Raw genomic sequence first — 19,638 nt, 5'->3', positions numbered from 1 at the left:
GAAAGGGGGTGCTCACCCAGCTGCAAAGGGACAGTTCATACAGGCTGGCCTGGAAGCCTGGGGTCAAGGTGGCAAAGTTTTCAGTGGAAACGTTGGGGAAAAGCAGCATTGAACCCACATTGCAGACTAGACAGAAAGAGAGAGAGAGAAAGATCCAATCATCACCTCTTCTGGGGACCCCTGTCCTGTGAGGAGGACTTGTCTCCTGCCCTTCCAACCCCCATTCCCTGAGGATACGATCAGAGACCACCACCACCCCGTCTCTTGCAGAGTGCTCATTTGATTGCACAATTGTTCACTCTCCCCTTTCACCAAGCATGCTGAGAAGATCTGTCCACAACTAAGCCTGTCCAAGGAGAAATCCCCTGTCCCCCTCTAACACCTCCACTGGGGAGCACAAGCACTCCACAAGTATGACACGAGAGATCACAGAATCATAGAAAAGTAGGGCTGGAATGCAGGATCATCCTTATCCAAACCATCCTATGCAAATCCAAATAAGTTAGACAATTTATTATTACTAAAACTAGACCATCAACCCTTCCACAGTGTCTTGCACCTAGCTGGCATGGAGTTCAGTGCTATACTCCCTATCCTTCAGGTACAGACCTAGGGGACAGAGGGAAAAGGGCCTCATTTCCAGACTGCCAAGTGCCTGCTGCTCCCGTGATGCATTGCTCAGCACCCTGGAGAATCAAGCACAAGGTACTAATCTGCACCAGAGCTGAGACCAGAACCAAGGTCTTCTGTGTTCCAGCCTCATCCCCTGCAGCCCGGAGTCAGGCCGTGAGCTGAGCCAGGGCCACGCCCTGTCTCCCACTGCTGGGCTGAGCTCCATGGAACCCAGGGCTGGGCCGGGGAGATGGAAGGCTGGCGGAGCCAATCAGAGGACAGCACCGGTTCTGCCCACCTCCCACCACCGGGCTGCTCTCTGTGGGGCTGGCGGAGCCGATCGGAGCACAGCCCGGCAGCGGGAGACGGACAGACCAGTGTTGCACTCCCATTGACTTCACCAGCCCCACAGAGCACAGCCTGGTGGTGGGAGGTGGGCAGAGCCGGCACTGCACTCTATCTCCTACCGCCAAGCTGAGCTCCATGGGGCTGGCGGGGCCGATAGGAGCACAGCCTGGCAGCGGGAGGCGGGGAGAGCCAGGGCTGCGCTCCCTGCCGGGCTGAGCTACATGGGCCTGCAGAGCCGCTCAAAGCGCAGCCCTGGCTTGCCCCTGCGTCCCACCACCTGGCTGCTTCGAAACTTTAAATTTTTGAAATGTTTTGAGCGCCTTATTTCGTTTAGAAGCTATTTCGATGCTTTTTGTTTTGTTTTGATTTCACTGTTTTGAGCTTGAAACGTGTCAAAACAGCTTTGAAACAAAACAGTTGGCGAAATTTCGCACAGCCCTACTAGAAGCCTAACAGAAAATCCTACTGCATGTGAGTGCAAAACCCCGCAGCATGGACATATCCCAGCCAATTTCTTGTACTCTTTACTTACTCTCTAAAACCCCACAAGATCTAGGAAAGAAGCCAAACTCTTGTTCAGGGCCATGTGTATTTCAAAGAGCTGGTGGGAATGTATGAGGAAAGTGATTTCTTTATGGCAGTTGTTTTGAGCAAGGCAGCAGTAGCTGATGCTTTCCAGAAGCCAGGGAAGTGGCTCAAATCCTGTGTGATGCTAAGGTTTAGCTCAACCTCTCTATCTGCAGGTGGGAAGAAACTGCATTTTCACTGCTGCTGGAGCCGGGCAGGAAGACCTGAGCAGAAAGGGGAATTTGCATCTAGTCAGGGAACATTTCAGCTCAAAGGAACATGTTTGACAAAATTACCAGCAGATGAAAAGCAGGATTTAGCATCATATATTGACATCCATGCTTGAAGGTGCTCTCAGGCACCTGCTATCATGCTGTCCATGTACATGCCCAATAACTCTCTCCACCTGTATCTTTGTGAAACTGCTACATTAGAAGGCTGTTATTTAGGTAGCAAACTCCAGCATGTGAAAATTATGACATGCCAGATTGACAGTTGTTCACACAACTTCTGTTCAAATTCCAATCTGCACAGTGAGAGTAGAAGGGACCTGTGGAAAAATAGCATATGACTGTGTAATTAAAGATTATGCGGCATAAGCACAAAGAGTGGAGCTCAGGCTACCTGTAAATCTGGCACTTCCAAGCTTTTAAGGCTGGACTTCACAACCTAAACAAGCTTGTTCCATAATTTCATAGTTGGTAGGGGCGGAAGGGACCTGAGCAGATCATCAAGTCTGACCCCCTGCCATGGCAGGAAAGAGTACTGGGGTCAAACAAACCCAGCAAGGTGTTCATCTAGCCTCCTCTTAAAGACCCCCAGGGTAGGAGCCAGCACCACTTCTCTTGGAAGTTGATTCCAGATCCTAGCCACCCTGACTGTGAAGTAGCGCCTCCTGATGTCTAGTCTGAATCTACCCTCTGCCAGCTTGTAACCATTATTTCTTGCACTCCTGGGAGTGCTCGGGGGAACAGGGACTCCCCCAATGCCTGCTGGTGCCCTCTGACTAGTTTGTAAACGGCCACTAGATCCCCCCTCAGCCTTCTCTTGTGGAGGCTGAATGGGTTCAGGTCCCTTAGCCTCTCCTTGTAGGGCCTGCCCTGCTGCCCCCTGATCATGCGAGTGGCCCTCCTCTGGACCCTCTCCATGTTGTCCACATCCCTCCTGAAGTGCGGCGCCCAGAACTGGATGCAGTACTCCAACTGCAGCCTGACCAGTGTCGCATAGAGGGGGAGGATCACCTTCTTGGACCTGCTTGAGATGCACCTGTGGATGTATGACAAGGTACAGTTGGCCTTCCTGACCATGTCCCCACACTGTTGGCCCATGTTCATTTTGGCATCGATAATGACTCCAAGATCCTTTTCTGCCTCTGCACTGACAAGAAGGGAGTTCCCCAGCCTGTAGGTATGCTGCTGGTTCTTCCTCCCCAGGTGCAGCACCTTGCACTTGTCAGTGTTGAAACCCATCCTGTTCTCATCCACCCACCCCTGTAACCTGTCTAGGTCCGATTGCAGCCTATTCTTCCCTTCTAGCATGCCCACTTCTCCCCACATCTTAGTGTCTTCTGTGAATTTGAACAGGGTGCTTTTCACCCCCTTGTCCAAGTCGCTGATGAAGATGTTGAACAGTGCAGGCCCGAGGACTGAGCCCTGGGCAACCCCACTGCCCACATCCCTCCAGGTCGAATAAGACCCATCCTCCACCACTTTCTGGGTGCGGCCCTCCAGCCAGTTAATGACACATTTGACTGTGTAGGTGTCAACGCTACAGTCCTCTAGTTTTTTAATGAGAATGGGGTGAGAGACAGTGTCGAAGGCCTTCCTAAAGTTCAGGAAGACTATATCCACTGCTACCCCTGCATCTAAGGATTTTGTGACCTGGTCATAGAAGGCCACCAGGTTGGTCTGACAGGACCTGCCTCTAATGAACCCATGTTGGTTGCCCCTAAGCATAATTTCCCCTGCTGGCCCCTCGTGGACATGCGCTATGATAATTCTCTCGAAAAGCTTACACAGGTTCCAATGTAGCTGTTTTAGTATGAAACTTCCTAGGTTACTTAAAAAACAAAATAAAACCAAATTTTGTTACCTGCAACTATAAAAGTCTCCCCATCACTATCAGCTGGTTTGAACCCAAACCATTAGCACTGGGGTAGACTGACGTGGGGTAGCCCCACATGGGGCTAAATACATTAGCTGTCAGCATGAAAAGGGAATACGTTACTGGAACCATACATCAGGGATAGAGAAAGTTCAGAAGGGCTCCTGCCTTAGTGTTTTGTGTCCAAACAGTTAATCGGGAAGCTTAGGTATGTTATACCCCAGGTAGTGAAAATGCATTGCTTGGACTACATGCAGGGTCTGGACAAAGGGAGTTTGGGGGGGTGGGGGTGTTACACGGAGACCTGCCGCCTCCTCTATTGTTCCTCCACAGCCACCTGCTCAGTGATGTGTGTCCACTAGGGGGCCTGCTGACATAGCTTGGCAGGCAAAGCTGCAGCAGCCCCAAAGGTAGACAAGCTCAGATAACAGTGATTTTTAACTCTGCACTTCAGCTACAGTCATAGGCCCTGACTTTTATTTTTGCTAAGATATGCCCCTCTCCCCATGGCACAGCTGGAGCAGAGCCAAGTGAACAGAAAATCTGGATCCCTGCACGATGCTGGGAATCCAGGACAAATGCTGTCCCAGAGTCGTGCAGCCCAGGACTGAGACTTGATGTTCCCATTTTGGGACTGTTCCGCTCAATTAGGGATGGTTAAAGGGGGGCCAGGGCCCTTGGTCCCTCATGTAGTTAGCCCTATGGCTACAGTGGATCAGATTTTACAAACAAGGAAAAACCTCTCTGTGGGTTGAGGGGTTCTTCCCTTCTGCATATCAGAGACCTGCTGAAGATAGAGGCTTGAGCTTCTCATTATCAAAGAAAAGATACAAGGAGGAAGAGAGCATTAGGCAATCTTAATATTGGGGTCACTCCTCCTTGTGATCACCTCTGACGTGGGTATCCCCAGGGGACAAAATAAAAACACTGCTACGTACTTGTCCCTGGCTTCTTGGGGGCTGATGGGTGCTTCTGCTCTTGTGAGACCTTGATTACACTGGAGAGCTGCTGCCTGGCAACCTGTGGCTCTCTTCTGGTCAATGGCTCTGGTTCCCTTTGCTGCAGGGGGGTTGCATGTTCATGGAGTAGGCTGCTTTGCAGCCCTGTGCCTGCAGACTGGGCCAGGAGCTGCTGCCTCTCCTCTTGCAGCTTCTTTCTCTGTCTGTGCTTGGTGTGTAACTTCTTCAGGCTCTGTGTCTGGCTTCCTTCTGCCTCCAGCTGCTTGCCCTGGGGAGTCTGGTTCAGGAGCTGAGTGGCAGGCAGGTGCTGAGGGGAAAGTGCCTCCTTGCCTGCTATGCCTTGCAGCAGGTGCTCCAAGGCACCCAGTTTGGTCGCCTGGCTCTGACTGGCTTCCTGGAGGTTCATCAGCTCTTTCTGCAGGCTGCTGCTGCTGGCATGCAGAGAGCTGATGGCCTCCTTGTGTCCTGTGACCTGCAGTGTGAGGTTGGTCAGGTGGGCAATCTGCTGCTGCTTCTCCCCAGCCCTCTGCTGGCTTTGTTTGCTCACAGATTCTTCCAGGGATGAGATCTTCAAATCCAGCTTTCTGGTTTTCTTTTGCAGCTTCTTCATCCAGATTTTCAAGTGGTCCAGGTCTCCCTGCAGAGCTGTGTGGGACTCATTGAGGGCGGACACCATCCCGTTGTACTGCTCTGCCAAGTGCTGGAACCGGGTATCAATGTTGTAGGAAACGTTGTAGTTCCCTGCAATGCTCTGGAGACGCATCAGGGTCACCTCCTGGAACCGACGGAACTGCAAGACACCAAGGCAACTGCAGAAGTCATCGCACTGCACAAGGGAGCTGTGTCTGAACAGGACATCACCAACCCTAGCTTGTACACCCCACCAGTTCCCAGGCACTTGCACAATCATTTTTATCCCTTCTGGAAGGTCCATCCAACCCCAACAGCCCACTGGGCTCATGTGATTAAGGCAAACTGGTTTCTATAGCCAGCAGCACACAAGTAGCAACATGACCAGCATCACATTCAGACACTTTAGACTCCCCATCCGAGATGACCAGGGGCCATGCAGAGCTGGGTCACTATGGACTTCACCACAAGCCCAGTGCTGGATGAGATGCCTTAACTATTCTGTGAATGTCCTAGGGCAAACTAAGCCACATTGGTTAGGGTCTCACTTTGACTGCCTTGGCTTCAAGTTGTCCAGTGTCAGATACTAGTAGCTCCCACTAATTTTACCCAACCCCAAGGTTTGTCAGTCTGGGCATCCTAAAGCTGACACATTGTGTGCCAAAGTGATCTGTCCAGGGCCACTCAGTGAGGCAGCCGCAGAGCTAAAACTAAAATACAGTCCTTCTGGTGCTGAGCCCTCCCATAACTTCCTCAGATCTCTCCAGCTGGACATCAGCAGTCTGTGCAGTCTGTCACCAATTTATAGCACTTGGCACTGGTTGAGTCAATTAGGCGCGCGTGCGCGCACACACACACACACACACACACACACACACACAACCAACTCAGGCACATACACATCCAAACCAGCCTAAACACATGCATACCTATCACCAATTCAAGCACATACACACTACACACTAAAAATTAGACAACAATCAGTTGTCCATACCCACACACTCCATACACATACATGGACACGAGAACCCACAGCACTTTTGTTGTTATCATTGTGGTTGTTGTTATTGTTGTTGTTGTGGTTGTTGTAGGGCACAGAAGTCCAGGAACCAGTATGTTCAGGCAGAAGACCCCCACACCAGGCGTAAGTGATCATAGGGCTAAGTGGGTGAAAAAGGAGGAGGCGGGTCCTCTCCAGCAGAAATGCTTGTAAGATTGTTTTGTCTTGAGGCTTTTGAGATTTTGTGTCTTGAGCTTTGATGTTTCTGAGATTTTGAGTTTATTGCTGGCTGTAAGCTAGTGTGTGGTGCAAGACACTGTTTTTTGTTTGCTATGAAGAGCTAGTATAGTCCAGTACTTAGAACCGAGTAGAAAGGGTAGCAACCTGGTTCTCTGACTTCCCTCTTTTGTGCCAGATTTGGGACATAAGGGAGATCCAGTTCTTGAAAGGTGATGGGTCTGGGCAGGTTGAAAGCCATTATGATTGAAACTGCCCCCCCACAGCTGGTGCCTGTATTGTTACAGCCCTATGTGAGTGATTTTAAAGAAAATTTTGCTAGGAAAGATGCACGGTTCGCTCATTCAAGGTGTTTCCTTACATAGAGAGATTCAGAAGGAAAGGAGCTGTGATAGAGAGAGGGAAAGGAAAAAGATAGAGGGAAGTGGGAAAACAGGCTGTGAGGCAACTGTTAGAGAGAGAGATGTGGAAAGTGTTTAGAAAGAGAGGAGAGAATAAGAGATTAACAGAGTTCAAATGCTAGAGCAGGTAGGAGGAAAGTGTAAGAATGCAATTTTAGGGATGACTGCCCTAGAGCAGGGAAAAGATGCAGTTGCTTTAAGGAAAAGTTGTGTCCTGATCTCAGAGTGCCTGAGGTCATGCTGTGGTCTGTTTGGGTTAAGTACAACACCCTATATCATTGGTCCAATAAGAAGTCAGTAGTAAAGAAGACTAAGTTCTGCGCTAGAAACTGTGAATGTTTGTAACACAAGTAAAGCCAAGAGATTGCAGAGATTGTTGAGGTGTTTGTGCAAAACAGTGTGGTGTGTTTGCTTTGCACCTGTGTTGCAAGGCAGAGACTGCTAAAAGCATAAAAGTATACTCTTATTGGTAATGGGGGTGAGATGTATCCAGAAATAGTGTCAGTATAATATAGGTTCCCTAGAAAGAAAGGTGTTAGCAGCTGTTAAGGTTTTGCTGTGATCAAGTGAATGCTAGGGTTAACCCAGAAAATTGAATGAAGGCATTTCCTAAAGTTTGGACAGAAAAAAGGTTAAAATGTGGCAAAACACAGGCATGCATCTTAATTGAAGGACCAAACCCTCCCCCATCAATGCAGTGTAAATATTCACTGGAAACTGAAATAGGATTATAGCTCATAGTAATGAGTTTGTTTAGTCAGAAAATGATAGTACAAATGCTTAGTGTGTGTGACTCCCTGATTTGAAATTTGGTCCATTCTGAAAGGCAAAGTACCCTGCAATCATAGCAGCTTTAGCAGGAGGGCTAAAATGGTTTTCAGTATTACATTTGGCTAATGCAGGTTTTATTTTTGTTTGTTTTGTTTCCTATCTCCCTGGTATAAAAGTGCTGGTATAATTTTAAACGTATATTCAAGGAACAACAGTACTGTTTTACCTCAAGTATCCTGAAGATTTCACAATGCTCAGCAAAAAGAACATGGAAAAGGCTTTCCAAGCAAAAATTCTGAGGGAGAAATTGTCCCTCTAAAGGAAAAACTCATCTTTAAAATGACAACTTGGCTTAATTGTAACAAGGGTATTGGCATCCCTCAATCTCACATTTACAGCAACAGGAGGGCTCCACTGAGCAATTAATTTTGGGAGCCCCCTTGTTCAATAAATCACCTGACCCTGAAGGAATAGGGTAAACAGTCTTCTCTATCCTGCCGGCCACCCTTCCTGGCTAGCAGGAAGGAATGCCTCTGAGCCGTTGGAAAATACGCATTGAATGGGCTGATCAGTGTCCACCCCAATGTTGAGGCAGGAAAAGGCCATAAAAATCCTCAATTTATGATGGCCACCCTCCTGTAGGTAACTGCTCCATTTTTTTCAGTATAGAAGAAAAGCACCCCAAGAATGGCAATGATGTGTGCACTGGCACTGCACATTTCAGCATTGTACATTTGTAAATATGAATAATCGGCCACTGCAAGGATTTTTCCTTGGCAGGTTTGTGTATGTTTGTTTTCTTTTGCAGAAACCACAGTGTAATCAAAGGTGACCGATAAACAAGGAGGCCTCATTACCACCAGCAGCGTCTTCCTCATCTAAGCCATGGCAAAAATTACAAAAAATTGTCTTGTCTGTGTTGTCTTGTTATATGTTTGGTGTTTGTTTGTTTGGTCTGTTTTAAGTTGTCACAGTTTAAATACATATGAATATCATAAAGATATGATAAAAATTATTGGAAATACCCCCTCTAAAATTTGAATCTGTCTGTGGCTCCCAGACCAGAACACTTCCACCCGATAGAACAACTTTCCAGTCCAAATATTTGAAACAAGGGCAGCAATTCATATAAAGTTTTAAATTCCATTTGATTAGCAAAACAATATTTATTAAAGGTTATGTGTATTTTGTTTTGTTTTGGTTTTTTCCCTCTTTCTCCCCTCTTCTCTAAACTATCTGATAACATGTTTTGTTTTGTTTTCTTTTCTTTTACTTCTCTCAAGGATTTAAATGCTATTTAGGATATCAGTATAACAAGATGCGTGTAAAAAGAAACTGCATTCAAAGTCATATTTAATTCAACATTATTTTAGTAAGTGAAGAGCCAACTATACCATTGTAACTATTTAAAGCAACCTTATTATGGTTTTTTGGGGTTTTTTTTTTTTTTCTCTTCCACCCCCAAGGTTTTTCTCTTTTAATTTCTCTTAACTGCCTAAGTTTTGTTTTAACTACAAACCAGCTGAAGATGACACACCTCCTTTCTATATAGCTGGACCATGGTGTTCAGTAACCCAAACAGTATAGTAACATCATCCTTATGTAAAGTTGATGTCAAGGGCGGGGGGATATGTAGCAAAACCCCCAGTTTTTGTTTTGTTTTTTATTGCATTCCCTCCCCTTCCCCAACCATTTCTGACTTTTTCTCTCCCTCTCTATTCCCTATAGATAAGTGTAAGTGAGCTAAGACGTAGGATAAGCTTCAGCATTTTATTTTGGTAGCAAGTTGTATTTGTTTTGTTTTTTCTCTTTCTTTATATTGTATAATTATTATTATTTATTATGTTTATATTGATTTTTACTGTTCTATATTACTGTTTTACTGATACTAGATGATTTAGGCCTACATATGTAAGTTAGCATAAGTCATGTCAAGTCTCCATCTTGTCCCCATGCCCTGTTGTGTAACCTATGACTCATACCTACCCCTCCTATGTAACTTGGTTCCTGGATGAATGAGGGTGCTCGAGAGACAATGGCAGTAGGTCTAAAAATAGCTCCCTCTGAATGACCGAACCATCAAAATCAATACCTGGACCAACAATCCAGCCCTTGGAACCACCCTCAGCATTCAGGAAACAAAAGATGAGGCAACCCACCAATGTGCCAAGGCTGCACATACTCAGTAAGAACACCTGGAATCCTCTGGAATAGGACTGAGATTGCCTGGACATGCCCTTCCCATAGGAGATCATAGGTAGTCTGCCCTATAAAAAGGGGTAGTGAAGACTGACTCCTTGGGACGCCCTCTCCATCTGGACCAGCACCATGCCACACCACCTATCCACCCAGAGGCCCTGTCGGCGACGCCCTTCTGGACAACATCTGCTGGACAAAGACCCCTTTCCAGCCTGGATAGGTAGCTATCACCCCCACCCTCTCTTCAACCAAGGACTTGGACTCTGTTTCTCTTCCCTACCTGGACTCCAACCCTTCTATTGAGTCTCTTTCTCCTGCTGCCATTGTGAGTGCTTCTGTGTCTGTGTGGGAGTGCTTGTGTGAGTGTGTGTATGAACCAAGCTGTACAGTACAGTTTTCATTTAATAAAACTATTATTTGGACCCCTGAGTTGGGTTTTGCTTTACTACGGTTCCAGCCCTGCTTCAGTCTCTGCTCTAACTTCTGTCTTATTTCTCCCTCTCCTGTTTCTGGCTCACCACCACCTCCAACACCTGTCCCAGGCTCCTGTGGCTCCAGCCGTCCTGAGCTCCTCCCTACCTGCAAACCCATTTCTTTGCCACTGTCTCATCCCCACTGCCTTTTCCCCAGATCTCTGCCACTGTTATTGCCTTGTCCCCACTGCCTTTTCCCCTTATCTCCCAGCTTTTTGCCTCTGTCTCCTGGTTGTTTCTTCCTTGCTACCAGGCTTTTTCCCTTGCTTCCACCCTGGCACCAGGTGACCCCAAGTAACCACGGGGCCACTTGACCTTAAGTAACCCCAAGCCTCAGTTCCTCAGCCAGCTTCTCTCTAGTCTACGAGTTCTAATCCCAGTTCCAGAAACTTTCAATCCTTACACTTTCTCTCTCACCTTAACCTTCCCCCAGGTATCCCAAGTACCCCAAACACACACATACATACCGTACCATCCAAGTTAGGAGCTCGCCTGTGTGTGTAGGTGGGTGGTATGTGTGTGAACTGGTGAATATACACACACACATGTCATCATGTGCGTGATATACGAATTAGAGATCCATGTATGTGTACGGAGTGTGTGGGTATTGACAACTGATTGTTGTCTAATTTTTGGTGTGTAGTGTGCATGTGCTTGAATTGGTGATAGGTATGCATTCGTCTAGGCTGGTTTGGATATGTATGTACCTGAGTTGGTAGTGTGTGTGTGTGTGTACCTAATTGATTTGTGTATTTGTATATGTGCAATTGTGTCACACCCTCCCATCTAACAGCGCAATATTGAGATCTTGAGAGTTGGCCTGACCCCACAGGGCAACAGCTGAAACATACAAGATGACCAAAACATAACAGAACTCAAGTCAGCAGAGCCAGCCTTAGGGAAAACAGAGTCCTGGGCAAACTTGTAGTTTGCTCTCCCCTCTCCCCCCCACATCACTGTGTATGTTGGGTGTGTGCATGGGGTGTGTGGGAATGTGTGTGGGGGGGTTAAGTAGTGGTGTGTTGTGGGGGCAGCAGGCAGGGCTGCTTGCACAGGAAGCCCAGCCCCACCAGCAGGACACTACTGCCCAGTGCCACCCATGCCTTTACCCACTACACTGGTGGCAGAAGGGGAAAGGGGGGGTGCAGCAGCAGCTGCAGCTCAGCCTCCAGCTGCAGCAGGTGAGTGATAGTGATGTCCTTGGCACTCAAGCCAGGGCTGCCCAGCTCCACCACCTTCTTGCTGGGCACCGCTGCCTTGCCTTTGGCCCAGCTCTTGATGCCCCACTCCCAACCTGTCTTGCGGCCTGAGCCTGCCACTGCCACCAAAGCTCTGCCAGGCTTGGGCTCCTGCTGTGGGTGGAGGTGACTGGGTGCCTCCAGGCTGCTGCCAGCTTTGCTGTCCCTATCAGTGAGTGACGAGCGCAGCAGGCTTCATGGTGCCCTGGCCGCCTACCTGGCCATGACATGCAGCAGCCAGGCATGCACTTGGATGTGGGGGGGCCCAGCAGGTCCCAGGGCAGAGGCCCTGGGCACTTGGGGTTCTCTGGAGCCTGGCGGGAGCCACCCTGCATACAAGTGAACCAATGGTGGCGGGGGCAGGGGCTGAGCTTGGGCACAGGCCCAACAGGCTGAGCAAGACATGCACCAAGAGCAGCCCCTCCCCACCGCTGCCACCCAGGGGGCTTTGTATCCTCCTGCCCCAGGTGGCTCCAGTCAGCTCCGGGTGCAGACAGGGGAGGCAAGCCCCACTGCCCAGCCCCAGGATTAGTTGCCACTGATGTCCCCCAATGGCTTACACCTGCCATGAGTGGCAGAGAATGGCCTGTGGCTGTGTGTGTGGGTGGGTGACTTTGTGGGGGCCCCCCCTGACAACAGTGCCCTGGGTGGTCCCCCATACCGCCCACCCTGAAGAATGGCTCAGCAGGTCAGCACTGCTGGTTCCAATTGGTGGGCAGATAAGCCAGCTAGTTACCAAAGACTCAGCCAGCTGTGTAGCAAGGCTCGCTCCTGCCTTTGCTGGGGACTGGATTCATTGAGTTAGTTGTTCTAATCTCACTTCTAATTACTAGGATCTCAAAGTGCTCTAACCTGGACATTTGCACTCATTTCCCTCTTTACCAGGGGTGGGCAATTATTTCAGGTGGAGGGCCGCTTGCTGAGTTTTGGCAAGCCATCGAGGGCCGCATGACAGTCAGCCAGGGGCAGATAAATATTAATTTTCTAAACTTTTTAGGGGCCCTGCAGGCCAGATAGAATGGCCTGGTGGGCTGCATCCGGCCCAGGGCCTGCATTTTGCCCACCCCCGCTCTACACAAATAGTACATGCATTCAAAGAAGTCTTTAAAGTCTATCCATACCCAGGCACCTCAAGAGACAGTTGCATCTTCAGAGGTGCTGTGCCTAAAGCAACTTCCATTGGTCTGCCATGGAGAATGTGGGCTGGGTGTCTCTAATGGATATAAACAGCAGTTGCCCATCCATCTATCTACATAGATACACATACATCATCCTCAAGGGATGTAGGTACACAGCTACATCCCATGACTCGGACAAACTTCATAGAAGTTTTGCCTAAGTAAAAACTGTTGAACTATATGTATCCATACATACATATATTACAGAGCTGGAGCAACTCCTTAGGTAGACAACTGTCCCCTGTGGACAACATGGAGAGAGTCCAGAGGAGGGCCACTTGCATGATCAGGGGGCAGTAGGGCAGGCTCTACGAGGAGAAGCTAAGGGACCTGAACCTGTTCAGCCTTCACAAGCAAAGGCTGAGGGGGGATCTAGTGGCCATTTACAAACTAGTCAGAGGGGACCAGCAGGCATTGGAGGAGTCCCTGTTCCTCCGAGCAGTCCCAGGAGTGACAAAAAATAACAGTCACAAGCTGGCAGAGGGTAGATTTAAACTAGATATCAGGAGGTGCTACTTCACTGTCAGGGCGGCTAGGGTCTGGAACCAACTTCCAGGAGAAGTGGTGCTGGCTCCTACCCTGGGGGTCTTTAAGAGGAGGCTAGATGAACACCTTGCTGGGGTCGTTTGACCCCAGTACTCTTTCCTGCCATGGCAGGGGGTCAGACTTGATGATCTGCTCAGGTCCCTTCCGCCCCTACCAACTATGAAGATACTGTAGAAATGCATGGCTGTATGTACATGCTGACTTAGGGTGACAAAATACAGACCTTGGGTCGTAAGTGCCTCATTGAAGTCAATGAAACTGGCCTTGCCTCTCCAGTAAAGACATTTCAAAACAGCTGTGTTAATCACCTGCTCCTCGAGTCTCCTGAACCTCTCAAAGAAGGGCTTTCGCGGCTCCCCTGGTCCGGCCTCCAGCAGCAAGCTTCCCTGCAGACAGGCAACAGCCAGAAGAAAGCAAACAGGCAGCATCCTCCTCACCCAGCTCATTCTGAAACAGAGAGCAGACCTCACGAAGCTGCTTGGTAGGTCTCGAGAAGGGTGCTCTACGTTCTTCTTCACTTCACTTCACTTCACCTCTCTCTCTCTCTCTCTCTCTGGCTCTCTCTAGTGTCTGTGGCTGCTTCCTTCAATACTAAGGTCTCACATTCCTTTGCTAAACAGAGTCTGTGAGTTGGCCTGAAAACAGACAGGATCTGCAGACTCCATCAGCATTCCCAAGGAGCCAAGCTTAGTACAGGAACAGTTCTTATTTCAGGAGCAAATCAGGCTGGAGCAGAGGCCCTGCTAACAGGGAGCAGGAGCAGGGCTAGGGGAGAGGCAGAGATCAGACTGCTCCTGTTTATAAAAGCACTAGACCACCTCCCTCCCCAGCTGTGAGTCAGCCTGGCTGGTTTTATTGGAACACTAGAAACATCTCTGCTCAGCCATACTCATGTGGGAGCCCAGATGAGCTTTGCAGAAGCATAGGTCTGTTTGCTTCCCGATCCAAGCCAATGTCTTCCTGCTAGCACTGCTCTGGCTTAGGGTGCAACCAACAACCTTCCATGCAGCACAGCTCACTGGTACAGGAGCAGCAACCCAGATGGCCGTTGCCACAGAAGGAGTCATCACACACCAGAGCAAATCAATATCCACACCATCCACATTCTGCTGAGGGTCCTGCCTACTGGATATAGAAGCTCACCATAGTCACTTGCTTCTGGTGTGCAGGAAACTCTGAGGGTAAAGCTCTATACAGACAGGCACTTGGGAATCATGGACACCTGCTAACTGCCCTCAGAGGCCTCACATAACCTCATCAGGAGCCTGCTTTGCAGAGTATGTTGGTTCGCATGCACTAATGTAACTGTGTTCACACAGCACTATGAGTTAATTAGCAGGCAGACAGGCTAGTTGGCCTCATCACTCTGATGGCTGTGAAACTCAGGCTGAGCTTGGGCCTACTCACAAAAGTTGAAATACAAAATAGTAATGACAATTGCATAGTGCAAGAGGATGTGAATTTTGCGGCTGGTCCTTCTGAAAAGAAATAATGAGGCATCACTTCCAGCTTCTCTTACTATATTCATGATGATTTTAAGCAGGCACCTGGATTGTCAGGTATGTAACTGTGTGAAATGTCTATCCTTGATTAATTAGTATGGTAAACATTTATTTCGCAATTAATTCATGTTTATGTGCAGGAAGAGTCATTCTCTATATGTGATAGATGTCCCCTCCTAATTTATTCTTGTTTTGCTTTAGTGGCTCCCAAGGATGACTCTGCAAAAATCTTGTATTTTTCCTGGTTGTTAATCAATTTCCTGATATGTTCCAAACTTAGTAGAAATGGATAACCTCTTGTCACTGAAGAAGGTAATTAATTCAAATTGGGACTTTCTGATAACCAATAATGAGTAGTTTGATTAACAAGATTTTCCTGTCAGTTATTGCTTGGGACTCTCTTTTGATTTACTAAAAGCATGCTGTGAAGATGCTGAGGTAAAGGGTGTAACAGTGAACTTGCAGTGCCTGCCACTTTAAGGGTGGAGTCAAGCAGCCAGCAGGTGCTTGATTGCAGCAGCCATTTTAAAACACTGACTGCCTATATAAACACAGCAATTTGCTGCTGGTAGCTAGGTAGAATTATTGCCTGGCTGAAAGACTGTATGAAGCATCTTGGTGGTAAGGGCGGGAGCTTATGGGGATGGTTTGGAGGCTCCTGGTCCTGGGCATGACCTAAAACTGTACCCTGCTGGGGATGGGTGGCTTGGTGGGGCTCCTGGTGGTGTAGGAGTCCCCAGGAAATGCCAGGCTAGTTACCACCATGGTGAAAGGTAGGTCACAGCACCTTAACCCCTAGTCCCTACAGCACTGGGTATGAGGAGGCCAGGCCTGGCTATGGCCACCTGAGCCCAGAGAGGGTATAAGACCCAGGTGGTGCCAGGCATAGCTGTGGCCACCTGAGCCTCCACAGGGGAGGGAAACCCCAGAGCCCCAAAGGAGGGGGTAAATGTGTACCTGCCAGAGAAGGGGTGGTAGTGAGGGCCTGGAAGAGGGTTGAGTAGGGCTGAGGATCAGCCTGAAGGGCAACGTATGGGGGTGTGCTGAGTAGGGCTGTGGGACAGCCTGAAGGGCCACACATGGGCCAACCCCTGGAGAGCAAGTTGAATGAAGTGTGGAGCCCCAGAAAGGGGGAACAGAGGGCTGGGAGCCCAGTATGTGGTGCCAGGGGCCCAGTATATGTTTGTGTAAAGCTGCCCTAGGAGGGGCCAGGGCAAGCTTGGCCCAGGTCAGGAACTTGGCTGGCCACTACCCAGGTGAGGGTCACAGGAGAGGCCCAAGAGACTGTCTGCCACCCAAGGTGTAATTTGGATAAAGCCTTTGACCTAGGGGAGCAAGGTGGAACAAGTTCTTGATGTGAGAGAGACCCTGCGAGAGGGGGTGGAGTGCAAGAGGCCCTAGGGAGAGGAGGGCGGTGTGAATGTGCATGTGGAAGAGGCCTGACAGTGAGGGCTAAGCTTGGCCTGGCTCTAGGCTGGGAGCATAATGACACCATGGATGCCATCTGTTGTTTGGTGTTGTGCCCTATTTGTTCTGGTTTCTCCTCTTAAAATAACAGGAGCAACTCGGCTTCCTCTATCAGTCAAAAGAAGAGCTGACAGACAGCCATCCTATTGTTTGGTCCATGACATGAACCTGGATTAATTTTGTGAAACTCATCAACTCAGAGCAATTTCCAGGGCCCCATTCTTTCCAGCTGGCTGAGTGCCCTGCCCATGAAGGTCCCAGTTGGCCTCCTTGGAGACCCTGGGATTTCAGGGCAGTGACCGTGCAGGGTTGAGACCTGGGGCACAGCTCTACTCCACTCCATGCATGCCCCTCCCCACAGAACCAGTGCTTGTTGCAGGGGCATGCAGGGATCAGCTCTGCCTTAGGCCCCAGGCCAGGCCTGCGCTGTCACGGACCTGCGATCCCATCCCACTCTTGGACGCCGTTCTCTGATGCTGCTCGCTGCCTGCCTGTGGTTCCATCCCAGCCAAGAATGGAGCAATGCCACTTTGGGAGTTTTCATGAGATGTTGAGGGGTGACACTGACCTGACATGGGTGGGGAGGGTGCTGTTCACTTAGCTCATAACAGGTCACCAAAACTCCCTACGTGGTCCTCAACCCCAAATAATTGCCTACTCCTGCCCTACAGAGTCTCTGTGGTGCCCATAACCCAGAACGGAGCGTCTTGGCGCATGCTTTTTCTTTTTTCCAAGAGTTCCAATATAACCAGCAGCTGTTCTACACCAAGGAGAGGGGGTTCCTTCAAGTCCTCTCCAAACTGCCAGTCTTCCACCAAACTTCCTCTGGACCTACAAGTTCATCATGGTAACCAGGACCATCACTGCTACTAAAGAAAAATGTCTATGTGCAGGGACCCTGCAGTAGGACTCCAACCTGAGCCAGCACAGCTGGAGGCTTCCTTTGTGTGACTGAGGCTGGTCCTGGCTGGCATCCTCTGTATCAGAGACCTGGACTACAGTAGGAAAACTGGCTGGACCTCCTAATGCTTGGCTAGTAGACAGGCTGTCCTGCCTCTGGTGTCCCAGCAGTGCTCCAAGGAGGCTGAAAGTGGTTCCTTATTCCCAGTTCCCGGTTCCTTATTCCTGGATCTTTATCACAGCTAATCCTTACCCAGTGAAAGGTTCTTAGTAATGAATTACACAAGCTAAAGTTAGGATGTCACAAAAATATATATTTACTAATACAAATGTAAAATAACTGCATATATATTGCCTTGAATAAAGAACTAAGATTACACTGGGCTTATGGGGTAAAATCTTTTCTGCATCATCCCAAACCACAGGTCTCCACTACCAAAAGACTTTTTGAAGAATTCTGCATGACCTCTGAAAGCCTGCCTCCTTCCAGCCTTCAGAGTGGCAGTAGTGGGTTGGAGTAGATGGCAATGCCTGACTTGACTCTGCTGCTGTTTTCATGTGCCAACCTGCCAACTGCCAGCACCCCAGGCCTGTATTTGATATACAATGCCCCAAATAAGGGCAAAATCCCTTTCAGGTCACCCCAAAACATGTCTATACCACTGGGAGACATGTCTGAATAAATCTGAGCAGGGCACTACTTGACTCAAAGCTCAGTTTCTGAGTGCCAGGCTGCTAGCTCACAGACTCCCAAGCCTGAATGAGGAGCTAGGTTTGGACTCGGATTACAGGTGGAAATCCTTTTTTGTGTCACCCCAAAGCACATGTCTCTGGCATCAGAGGACTCTTCCCAGGCTTCTTGGGGGTAGGCCTCTGATGTCAGAGCTGCATGTAGTGCGGTGGCCTTGAAAAGGATTTCCACATGTAATCCCAGCCCAAACCTAGCTCCTTATTCAGGTCTAGAGTCCTGTGAGTTGGCAGGCTGGCACTCACAAACTGAGCTCCAGGTCAAGCTGGACTATGCCCAGGTTTCCCCCGATACTAGAAGCGTATGTTTTTGAGTGATCTGAAAAGGATTTCTACCTCTAATACTAGTCCAAACCCAGCTCCTTAATCAGGCCACAGTGATGTAATCTTTTTATGTAATCTTTTTTATGGTATATCTAGCTTTTGCAAACTATATCTAACTGAATACTTAAGGCAATTTACTGGTGCTGGGAGGGGTGTGGTATGTGTGTGTTAAGAGATGCTTGCAGAGCACAGCGTGTGGGATGCGGAGGATTCCTGGAATGCCTCCCTAACACCAGCAGGATAATGTCTCCCTGACACCTGTAAGATAGCAAGAAGTTCAGAAAAAGGTCTCATTATAATGCTAAAAATCACACCCCTGGGCAGAGCAAAAGTATGTTAATGAAACATATATGTATGTAAATGAAATACATGGCTAAAACATAGGTATAGAGACATGCTCAGTAGAGACTGTCTTATGTCAGTGGCTTGTAACAAATCACTGAGCGATACACTTGCAAACGTATAAAAGGTACCCAAAGGTAGAAACCGGTGTGCTTGTTTTGCGAACGATCGCCAAGCACCCCTCTCTGCGCAGACTTGAAACAATAAAGATTAAGTTGGATCCTCCACCCCTGTGTGTTTATTGGCAAAAGCGCACCGGGCACGAACTCACACTGTCCTTTGGAGACAACAACAGGACCTGTGAGTTGGCTGCCTGGCATGCAGAAACCGAGCCTAGGCTTAGTAGGCTTCCTCGGGAGATTCTCCCAGTGCCAGATTGTTGTACTATGGGGTTACCCAAAAAGGATTTTCACCCATAGTCCCAGCTCAAACACAGTTCTTTATTTAGTGCTATATACATAGCACACAGACCTAGGGGGGGCATCAGTGGGCAGCCTGGCATGTGATTTTTTTTTTTTACTATTAAAATATATTTATAGAGAGAGAGAGAATTATACATATACATCCTCTATCATAAGCTTTCCATCACATATCTTAAATTGCATTAAGAAACCCATGTTCCTATTACAATAAATGCACCCTCTACCCTCCCCTAACCCAAACACGGTCACTCAGTCCAAGCCCCTGTCCTTGTCGCCGTCACTTCCGCTGCTGTTGATCGTGTTGTTGTCCTCGCAGTCTCCAGGTCCAGTTGCGTTTCTGTCCTCTTTGTTCTACCTGGTGCCTTGGGCCAGACAGTGCCCTGCTCAACGTATTCAGAAATGTCTCCTGGAGGTGTAGAGTGTGTTTTGGAGTGACCCCAAAGGGATTTTGCCCTATAATCCCGACCTAATCTCAGGCCTGGGTTCAGGGCTATGTGCCTGATGCACGCTGTTATTTTACAGGTTTGTTAGTACACACGTTTCATTTCTATGACATCTAACGGGAACGCGGACCCACTTCAGCCTCGTTCCCAGTGACCCCTGCGGGAGGGAGGTCGCTACCTGCCGCTCCGGAGCTTCCCATTGGCCCCTGCACCGCCCGGCAACAGCCGC

General features: G+C 48.8%; 1 protein-coding gene across 1 annotated transcript in view; it reads right to left on the bottom strand.

The window, feature by feature from the left end:
* The window catches only part of PTX4 (pentraxin 4), a 15,168-nt gene extending 696 nt beyond the window's left edge, over positions 1-14,472 (bottom strand). Inside the window, 4 exon segments of the mRNA XM_025193094.1 lie at position 1; positions 4-126; positions 4,569-5,379; positions 13,571-14,472. The exon segment at position 1 is cut by the window's left edge and continues 696 nt beyond it. Coding sequence (XP_025048879.1) covers position 1; positions 4-126; positions 4,569-5,379; positions 13,571-13,708 — 1,073 coding nt within the window. The 5' untranslated portion in view covers positions 13,709-14,472.
* Positions 14,473-19,638: the final 5,166 nt, after the last annotated feature.

Source organism: Alligator sinensis, unplaced genomic scaffold, assembly GCF_000455745.1.
Source record: "Alligator sinensis unplaced genomic scaffold, ASM45574v1 scaffold167_1, whole genome shotgun sequence".
Lineage (NCBI taxonomy): Eukaryota > Metazoa > Chordata > Crocodylia > Alligatoridae > Alligator > Alligator sinensis.
The sequence above is the reverse complement of the archived record's forward strand: the minus strand, read 5'-3'. Positions and strand labels throughout refer to the sequence as shown.